This window comes from Gallinula chloropus (assembly GCF_964237585.1).
Source record: "Gallinula chloropus genome assembly, chromosome: 5".
NCBI classification, from domain to species: Eukaryota; Metazoa; Chordata; class Aves; order Gruiformes; family Rallidae; genus Gallinula; species Gallinula chloropus.
This window is the reverse complement of record NC_140090.1, coordinates 74572830-74582276: the sequence shown is the minus strand read 5'-3', so window position 1 is coordinate 74582276 and position 9447 is coordinate 74572830. Positions and strand designations below refer to the sequence as shown.

The 9447-nt window shown below is 54.3% G+C and overlaps 1 protein-coding gene across 1 annotated transcript; it reads left to right on the top strand.

The window, feature by feature from the left end:
- Window positions 1–1926: 1926 nt before the first annotated feature.
- On the top strand, window positions 1927–6567 carry VAX1 (ventral anterior homeobox 1; the record flags this gene model as incomplete). Its single annotated transcript, XM_084264341.1, has 3 exons — window positions 1927–2219; window positions 4112–4299; window positions 6031–6567. The coding sequence occupies exons 1-3, from the start codon at window positions 1982–1984 to the stop codon at window positions 6565–6567; spliced, it is 963 nt and encodes a 320-aa protein (XP_084120467.1). The 5' UTR covers window positions 1927–1981.
- Between the last annotated feature and the right edge of the window lie 2880 nt (window positions 6568–9447).

Below are 9447 nucleotides of genomic sequence, written 5' to 3'. Positions count from 1 at the left end.
ATCCTTCCCACCATTACACCGCCATGGACAAAGACTGGGTCCCGTGGGGCAAGGGCTGTTATTCCTCCAGCGGCAGCAGGATGAGTCCCGTGGAGCTGAGTGGCCCTGGCAAGGGCGCCGTGCTCTGCTTCTACCCACCGATATGGTCCGCAGCAAAACCTACTGGCTCCCCCAGCCTGCTTCAGGTGGGTAAAATTCCCAGGCGGCGGCCCGGGCAGGCGGAGGACGAGGTGGAGAGGAGCACGCCCGATGGATACTCCGGCGTTTGTCTGAAAAATTCTCAGGGAAAATTCTTTCTCTCTCTCTCAGGCCCCTAAACTCTTTGTGAATGGGGCCAGTGCAACATGTGGCCTTTCACCTCGCCCAAGAACCACTGCCAGACAGCCACACTCAGAGAATTGTTTGTTAATAGTCCAATTAGATAATTGCCATCTTTCACTCCTTTTGCTCTACATTTCCCATAAAGGAATGAATAAGGAGAGCAGCATGAAGAGGGCTTCTGCCCTGCAAGGTGACAAGAAGGACTGGAGCATGCTCTTTGCACAAGGCCATTTGCTTGAATTGAATCATTGTAGCCTAATCAATGGTCTTATTGGATTACTGGCTGTTGCGGTTCTCAAAGATATTGTAGCAGAGACAATGAAATAGCTAGAGTAAAACTTTTTTTCTCCTTTAGTGGATCACGCAGTTGAGATTTTTCACGGGCTATCTCTCCCTGTCCCTCCCTCCCTCTCTCCCTCTTTCTCCCCCTCTCTCCCTTTCTCCCCCCTCCTGGATCCACTGCACACACAAAGCTGGCTTTTTTTTTTTTTTTTCTCCTTTTTTTTTTTCCTTTCCCCCTTTTTCCCAATGAGCAGGCTCTGCGAATAGGTTCAGTGTTTGCGAAGGTGCAGAATTAGCACACACACACACACACACACATGCACGCACACACGCACACACACACAGAGGGAGAAGCACAAAAAGCAAGTATCGGGACTGAAATAAGGAGAGGTAGGAGTTTAAGATGGCTGTCTGTGGGGAGATGTGTTAAGGAGGATTTCTGCTGCCCAAGATAACCTGCTTCCTCGGAGAGATCTGCTTGAAGGAAGAACTTTTTTCGTGTGTATGCGTGCTGGGGATCTGTTTGTTTGTTTAGAATTCAGGGGGCTTTTTTTTTCTTTTTTTTTCCTTTTTTTCCCAGCCCCCCCCCCCCTACAACTGCATTTTTCCAGCCCTTCCTAGCAGCTTTATTCAGATTTATTTGGCGTGCTTTGGAGAAAGCCACTATATAATCGGGAGGTCAAAGGCATACTGAAGAAAGTTAATAATGGCTGCTAATGGTGCTAACAATTCAGGGTGAATCTTGTCAAAAGTTTTTTTTTTTCCCCCTCTCCCCCCCCCCCCTTTTTTTTTTTCCTCTTTTTTTTTTTTTTTTCTGGAAGTCTCAGTCTTTTGATTGTGTGTTTCCTGAAAGCAAGACCAATCATTTCAGTTTATTCACTGGCTAAACTCTACTTGATTGGGGACAAGCACACAAACCATCCATTACGATCTGATATATTATCCAAACAATTTAGTGTATTCATGAGGTAACCTAAATGTGGAGGCTGCAAAATTACCCGTAATCAATTGAAACAGCGAGTGCGCGTCCCTCTGTGTGTCTAACAACTACATGTCTCTGTAATAAGGCAGACATTAAATCATTTTAGAGTTGTACTGTTGAGTACCTGATCACTGGGCGCTCTGGGAAGCTGGACAGTCACATTAGGACGCTGGGACTGAGGAAGCCGCTGCTTTTCCAGTGGGATAAAACCCGACCTTCCTTACTCAAGGTGCTTTACAGATCCCCACCGATCTGACCCTAAGCCGTGCAATATCCAGCATACACTTCGTCTTCTTCTTCTTCTACTACTCTTCTGTATTTTTTTGTTGGGTTTTTTGGTTTTTTTGTTTGGTTTTTGGCTTTTTCTTTTTTTTTCCCTTTTTTATATTGCACTACATGTTTGGGAAACAAGACAAAATGGACGTTAGATGCAGTTCAGAGACTGAAGCTAACCGGGTCTCGAAGAACGGACATAAAGAGGGCAAGGAAAGCAAAGGGTCTGAAGGAAATATTTCTACTTCTTTTTTGAAGGATCAGCAAGGGACTTTTTCTGCCTCTGCAGCCACGGAAGACTGTAATAAAAGTAAATCTAGTTCGGCTGATCCGGACTATTGCAGGAGGATCCTAGTTAGAGGTATGAGTTTGAGGTATTTCGCGAGGGTGGGGGAAGGTGAGCGCTCTTCACGCCCGGGAGATGTGTTTATTTTGCTGCTTTTGCCTTTGGTCCGTCTCTGGGTTGAAAAACCTTCCCTACGGCTCCGGGGGAAGAGATCCCACATCCCGGCCGGGCTGTGCCCTGCAGCCCGGCTCCAGCCCGGCTTTATTGCCGTGAATTTCCGCCAGCGGCTCGGGGGAAAGTTAAGCCGCGGTGGTTCCTCCCCGGCTTTGCCCCGCACCGGGCCAGCCCTGATGGTTTGGGGGGGTGGGGGTGGGGGGGGGGAGGTGGGGGTGTTCCCCCCCCCCCTTCCCTTTTTTCGTCTGATTTGCACCTTTCCCGGGGTGCCCGTCCACGCAGGGAGCCCGCCGGAACCAGCTCTCGCTCGGTGGGGCCGAGGTTCTGCCCCGGCGGCCGGGCGCGCTCCTTCCGCGCCCGCGCATCCCGCCCGCCAGAAGCCGCCGCCGCCTACAATAGCGCGGGGCTGCGGTTCCCGCCCGGCTCTCGGAGCGGGCAGGGAGGCGTTTTCCGGAGGGCAAGGGTTCCCGCTGTCCCCCCTCTCCCCGTGCCCAGCATCCCAGCGGAAAGGGGTATTTTACGTAACCATCAGCCTTAAAATCAACAGAGGAAAAGGTGTATATATATATATATTTAATAGTTATACGTTTTATTTTCCTCAGTCCTCGTCTATCCCCCAGGCCAAATTAATGAAATTAATCTCTTCCTGCCCCCCTCCCTCCAAAAAAAAATATATATTACCGGAAGAAATTTAAATTTTATTAAAGTGAGTTTTGGGGAGGAGAGAGGGAACAGAATCGGAACGAAATTAGCACGAAGCAGGCCTTGTAAACAATAATTAATCCTTGCGCGACCGATTGACCCAGAGAGGGGTCAGATTAAAATGATGTGGTTGTCTCTGATTTAAAACGTACCGAGGAGGTAAAATTACGGAAAACAAAGTTGGGAAGGCTTTAATGTAACATGAATCTGCCTCTAACTTGACAGTCGTGTTAATAAGATTTGTCCCGCTTTCTTTCGGTCGGAGCTACCAGAAAAGTGAGATTTCTGGGGGCTGTTTGGTGCCTTGTTTGGTTTTCGGTTGTTTGTTTTTGGTTGGGTTTTGTTGTTGTTGTTGTTGTTGTTGTTCCCCCCCCTCCCCTTCTCCTCTTTGCCAAAACCCCACGGCAGCGGCGATGCTTTCCCCGTGTGCTGGGTGTGCTGGAGGTCTCCCCAGATTCGCGGTGGGCAGTCAGCCAGCTCGGGGGCAGCGGTGCCTGTGCCCTAGAAGCTTTCCCCTGCCTTTTATTATTATTTTTTTAATATAAGAAACTTAATATTAATAATAACAGCAACAACAATAATGAGGTTTTATATTTTGGGGGGCCGGCTGGGTGTGTGTGGCGGCTTCCAGCAAGCCCTACCCCGGAGCCCAGGATGAACAAAGAGTACCCTGCACTCCAGGCACAAAGCCCGGCCTGGAGGATCTCCCCCCCAGCCTCCCAGAGGGGCCGTGGGTGATGCCGCAGTGTCGTACTGTCAGTGCAACATATTCGAGCCAATTTTTAAATAGGCTGAGGGGATTATTACCATAGCCCTGGGCCCCCACCGCCCCCTCCTTCCTTCTCTGATGTTTCTTTGGGTTTGTTTTTAATTTCCTTCCTTGGCTGTAGTGGCCAGGTATAGTGCTGCAACCTCAGGGACCCTGCTCCATCCTGATTCGGGTCTGGGTGCTGAAGGCCCTGGCAGTGGCTCTTTCCCTCGGAAAAAAAAAAAAAATAAAATGAAAACGAAAAAAAGAAGGAAGAAAAAAAGCAGAAAAGCAGATAGGAGGTTTGCCTGGGTGTAAATCTGACTGCGCCTTTCTTTGCCAGATGCCAAAGGTTCAATCAGAGAGATTATTCTGCCTAAGGGGCTTGATCTGGACCGTCCCAAGCGGACCCGCACCTCCTTCACGGCCGAGCAGCTCTACCGCCTGGAGATGGAGTTCCAGCGCTGCCAGTACGTCGTGGGGCGGGAGCGCACCGAGCTCGCCCGCCAGCTCAATCTCTCCGAGACTCAGGTAGCCCCAGAGAGACGCGGAGCCCCGGTTGCCCTGCCTTGCCCTGCCCCGTCCTGCGCCGCGCCTGCCCCCGGGCTCCCTCCGCGGGATCCCCCCCCCATCCTGGCCTGGGCATCTCCACTGCGCGCCGGATCCCACGGGTGGGCCGGCCCCGCGGCCCTGCGCGACTCTTGCGCGCCACCGCGCAGGCCCCGGGAACTGTCGCGCAAGGGTGCGGGCCCGTCGGAGAGGCAGAGGCCCTTCCGAGGTGCCCACGCGTGTCCGGGCGGGGGCGGGGGGCCGCTGCCCGCCCGCGGGATGGAGCTGGGGGGACGAGGGGAGGGTCGTGCCTGAGGCGTCCCGGTGAGCGACCTATAACTTCCTGCGGCCAGGAAAGGGGGGAGCCCTGGAGCGGGGCTGCTGGTGGAGGGGGGGTTCTCGCGGCCCTGCATGTCCAAGCATGGAGCCTCCGTGGGAGCCTCCCGGGTCCGTGGGACTTTGGCCACGAAGTCGAACCCCGCCCCGGCTCGGGGCGCGGCTCCTCGCCGCCCCCGTCCCGCCGTGGAGCCGTCCTGGCCACGCCGGGGACCGGTACCCCCAGGCGCAGAGGTGCGCTGCTGAGGCCGGGGAGAAGCGAGGAGAGGCCGAGCCTCTCCCAGACCTCCGCATACAGAAAATAGCTGCAAAAACCTGTGTGTGTGTGAGAGAGAGGTTGACACTTTCCCCTGGGGTCTACTGGATTAGAGACGTTTGGTCTGAGCGCTCTTTCTGGGTACGAAAGGTCCGGGGACAGGACTGAAGTTTGGGCCATATTTTGAGTCCTTGTATTTCCGAGGGGCAGAATCGCCCCTCCGTCTTGTCAGGCGGGTGAAAACTGTGCGAGAGTGCGGGGAAGCATTTAAAAAGCCCGAACTTCTGAAAGCCGGTTTCATATTTCTGCAAAATATGATACAATAAATTCCCCTGACAAGCTAATTAGCTTTTTTCTTTCTCCGGCCGGATAGGAATGACAAGTTCAATAGCTCGTAGGTTACAGAAACCGCCACGGGTTGGTTTTGGTTTTGTTGGGGTTTTTTTCTTCTTGTTTTTTATTTTTATTTTTTTTTGAGGGCTTCCAGGATTCCTTTCTGAAGTTAAATACTGTTTAAAATAGGTGGGGAGAGACTGTCCAGGCCGGGAGATTAGGAAAAAAGCGCAGAGCTGTTGTTGCACCCAGGAAAGGCAGCTGGATCTGAGAGGGCGGTGGCAGCGTGCGGGGTCCCGGCGAACAGGGCAAGGGGGGGCGGCTGCCGCCGCCGGGCCGAGATGCCCGGTCCTGGGGGCCGTGGTCCGGCCGGAGGGCCTGCCGGAGGCTCCGGCTGAGCTGGCTTAGAATAAAGCGGTGGGTAAAAAGGCTGGATCCGGCTGCCAGGGAACCACCGGCGTACGGTAAAATTGGATAAAGTGAGACGGATCAGGCTAAAGACACAGCGCGATGAGAAGAGCGAAAGGCTCTCGGGTTCCCCTCCGCTCCTCTCGGGCGCGACCCGAAGCGGGGAGCAGCCGGGACGTGGCGCGGAGGTGTGTGGCTTTGTGCGTTTACAAAACGCTCCCCGTTGACAAGTACCGGGCCGGAGCTCTCCGGCCCTCCCCGCAGCCTCGCCCCGCTCTGTCCCACGGAGCCGCGCCGGGGTCCCGGGGCACCTGGCGGGGCGGGGGGGGCGGCCGTCCCTCCCCACCCCCGCTGACCCTGCCTCTCTCCCCGGCCTGCAGGTCAAGGTCTGGTTCCAGAACCGGCGCACCAAGCAGAAAAAGGACCAGGGCAAGGACTCCGAGCTGCGGTCGGTGGTGTCCGAGACCGCCGCCACCTGCAGCGTCCTGCGGCTGCTGGAGCAAGGCCGGCTGCTTTCCCCGCCGGGGCTGCCCGGCCTCCTGCCGCCCTGCGCCACCGGAGCCCTGGGCTCGGCGCTGCGCGGACCCGGCCTGGCGGCGGGCAGCGGCAGCGCGGCGGCGGCGGCGGCTCCCACCGGCGGCTCCCCGCACCCGCCGGCCGCCAGCAGCGCGGCGGGACCCCCCCCGCCGGCCGCGCTGCACGGAGCGGCCGCCGCCGGGCACGGGCTGTTCGGGCTGCCGGTGCCCGCGCTGCTGGGCTCGGTGGCCGGGCGGCTCTCCTCCGCGCCCCTGGCCGTGGCCGGCTCGCTGGCGGGCAACTTGCAGGAACTGTCGGCCCGCTACCTGAGCTCGTCCGCCTTCGAGCCCTACTCCCGGACCAACAATAAAGAAAGCGCTGAGAAAAAAGCACTGGACTGACTCTAAGTAACTTCCCCGTATTTATATTTATAGTCTCTATTTGTGGCGGTATTTATGGGACGGGCGGCGCGGCGGCCTGCCGGCGGCCCCCTCCCTCGCCGCCGCCTCCAAGCCCCGCGGCGCGGTTCCTTCCGCGGGCCGGGGCGGAGCGGGAGCGGAGCGGGGTGCCGGGGCGGAGCGGGGAACCCGGCGCCCGCGGGGCGAGGCGAGGCGGCGGCCGGGGCCGGGGCGCGGCGAAGGGGCTGCGGGCGCCTCCCCGGAGCCCGGCGGGAGCGGGGCAAAGCCCCCGCGGCTCTCCCTTGCCCCGCCGGCCCGGTGGTCCGTCTGTCCGTTCGGGTGGGGGGTGGGGGTGGGGGGTGGTGGTGGTGGTGGGGGTGGTGTTTGTCTGTCTGTTCGTTTGCTTTGACACCGTTAGGAAAGGGACGGAGAGGGAGAGAGCGGACGGGGTGCGGTTGGCCGGGCTCTTTCGGACGGCTTTAGCCAATGCCAAGCGAGGGAGAAGGATTTCGGAGAGAGGAAGATGGAAGCTGCCAGGTGATGCCCGGGTTTTCCCCCCTCCCCTCCCAACCCCCAGACTTCAGTGACTCCTAAGCACAAAGGTTTGGGGGGTCCGCCTGTGGCCCCCGCTTCACCCACTGCACTACAGCCCCGTGGCCCCGTCCGTGCCGCTTGCCCTTAACACCAGCCAGGAGAGCGCCCAGCAACTTTGCTTTTTCCCGAGAAATCTTGAATGTGGGAAGGGCCGGACAGGACTTCCTTGGAAATACACGCACGAAGCGGGGGGACAGAAACCAGTGGCTGCAGAGATTTTGAATAAAACTGTCTCTCCCTTCGAGATAACACAACGCCCCTTTTTTTTTTCCCTTTTTTTCCCCCCCCTTTTTTTTTTTTTGGCATTCCCACGGGCCAGTCCCACAGCCCTTATCTGCAAAGAGCAAATCCGCAGATAAATAATGGAAGTCGCGACTCGATTCGCATCCAGATCTGTTGCGATGGTAATTTTTATTTTTTCCTATTTGATTTTTTTTCCCAAATAATTTCATTGCGCATCTAAATAATAAAAGAAAAGTCTTCGCCGCTCCTTCCTCCTCAAATAACCCTCTCGTATATCGCTCACACTTCATTTAAAACGGACGTAAAATATAAAAAGCGTATCTTTTGTTGTTATTTTTGTACTTTAAAATACATCTATGTAACAATCTTTTAAAATTTATTATTATTATTTTTTTTTACCTTCATAAGTCTTACTGCTATTTTCTCCACAAACATATGTATTTCATCTTCTAGTGTTCCGGATCGAATATTTCCTGTTCAATTTCGGTACTTGAATTTTGCCAGAAAAGGGATGCTGTACTTAGCTAGTTCTTTGGAAAAAAAAAAAAAAAAGAAGAAAAAGAATTTCTTGACTTCGGTTTTAAGTTTCTTTTCTTTCTTTAAACTTTTAACACATGGCGTTTACAAACTGTATAAATTACGTGCCACCGAACTGTAACCAAAAAAAAAAAAAAAAAGAAAAAAAACTTACAAAAAGTGGAATGGTTGCTGTAGTATATAGAATTAATTATAGACCAGAACTGGACAGAAGGAGCTGGACGGAAAGAAAATAGTAATTTTATTGTAAATTATTTACGTCTGAAGTTTCTAGGCAACTAGTTAAAAAAAGAATAATGAATGGATCGAGCGCTGAGCCCTTGCTACTAACTTTTGTTCTGAATGTTTTGGATATTTGGATGTTTTGTATTTATGTGGTGAGAGTGAAATATATTATATCTATATGATGACGGAATTAGGTGTATTTTCGTCTTATATTCGGAGCACCCAAATGACCTTCATCTAATACGTGCGTTGCCAAAGGAAAAACTAATCCCACCCCTACGTAACCCTCCCAAATCTGAGTATTCTTATTTTTTACATTTATTTTTAATTTCGAAGCGGAGGGTTGTGAAGTCCGTTTCGCGGAGCGGGTTCTCCTCTTCCTGGGGCAGTTTGGGGCATTCCCGTCCCCTCCCCGGCTCCGACCCGGCCCTCGCACTGCTCCCTCGGCCCCGCGGGCCCGATCCCAGGGCGGGGCGGCCCGGACCCCCGTGGGGAGGCGAGCCGGGTGCCCGGCCTGACCGGGTGCCACCCTGGGACCCGCCGCTCGCCTCCTCGCCCGTTTCTCCCGCCTGGCAGTGGGTGCCGGGATGGCGCAGGCACTTGCTGATGCACGGCCGCGTGTGTGTATCTATATAAGCATATCCAAATATACACACGTACATATGAATATATATATATGGGCTTGCATGCATAGAGATGTATATTTAACAGTATTTTCTAAGCAGCTCTTGCTTCCACCCTCTTTGGGAGCCCAGCCCCAAGACTCTTTTGCTGGGAAGCCGGTGTGGGGCAGAACCTGTGATTTTTTAGGAGCCTCCCCCAACACCCAGGCCCTGGCTCCCCCTCCCTCCCCGCTCCAGATGTCAAACTGCATCTCCCCAGGTCAAACTGCCTGCAGCACCGTGGCACCTGCCCACCCCACGGCTTCTCCCTGGCCACGGGTACCCGGTGTGGCCTCCGCTGGGCTTTGCTGTGAGCCTGTCCCAGCCAGGGCAGATGCACAGCTCAAGGTTAAGAGGGAAGGATGTGGTGGAGATGGTGATTTGGTTCTTCTTGTTTGGGTTTTTTTCCTGAGTGTGTAGAAATGGTCTGGGGAAGGGCAACCTGGGTGAAGGAGGGAATGGCAGGTGACATTTGAAGCAGTGACATTGAAACTGATGGCCAAGGCTGAAAAAACTTCAAGGGGAGGGGGAACAGTGTTAAAAAGAAAAGAGCTGAGCGTGGCAAAACAGATCTGCAAGGACACCCTGGGGGAGAGGATACTTTTTTGGTTTCTGCCTTTCC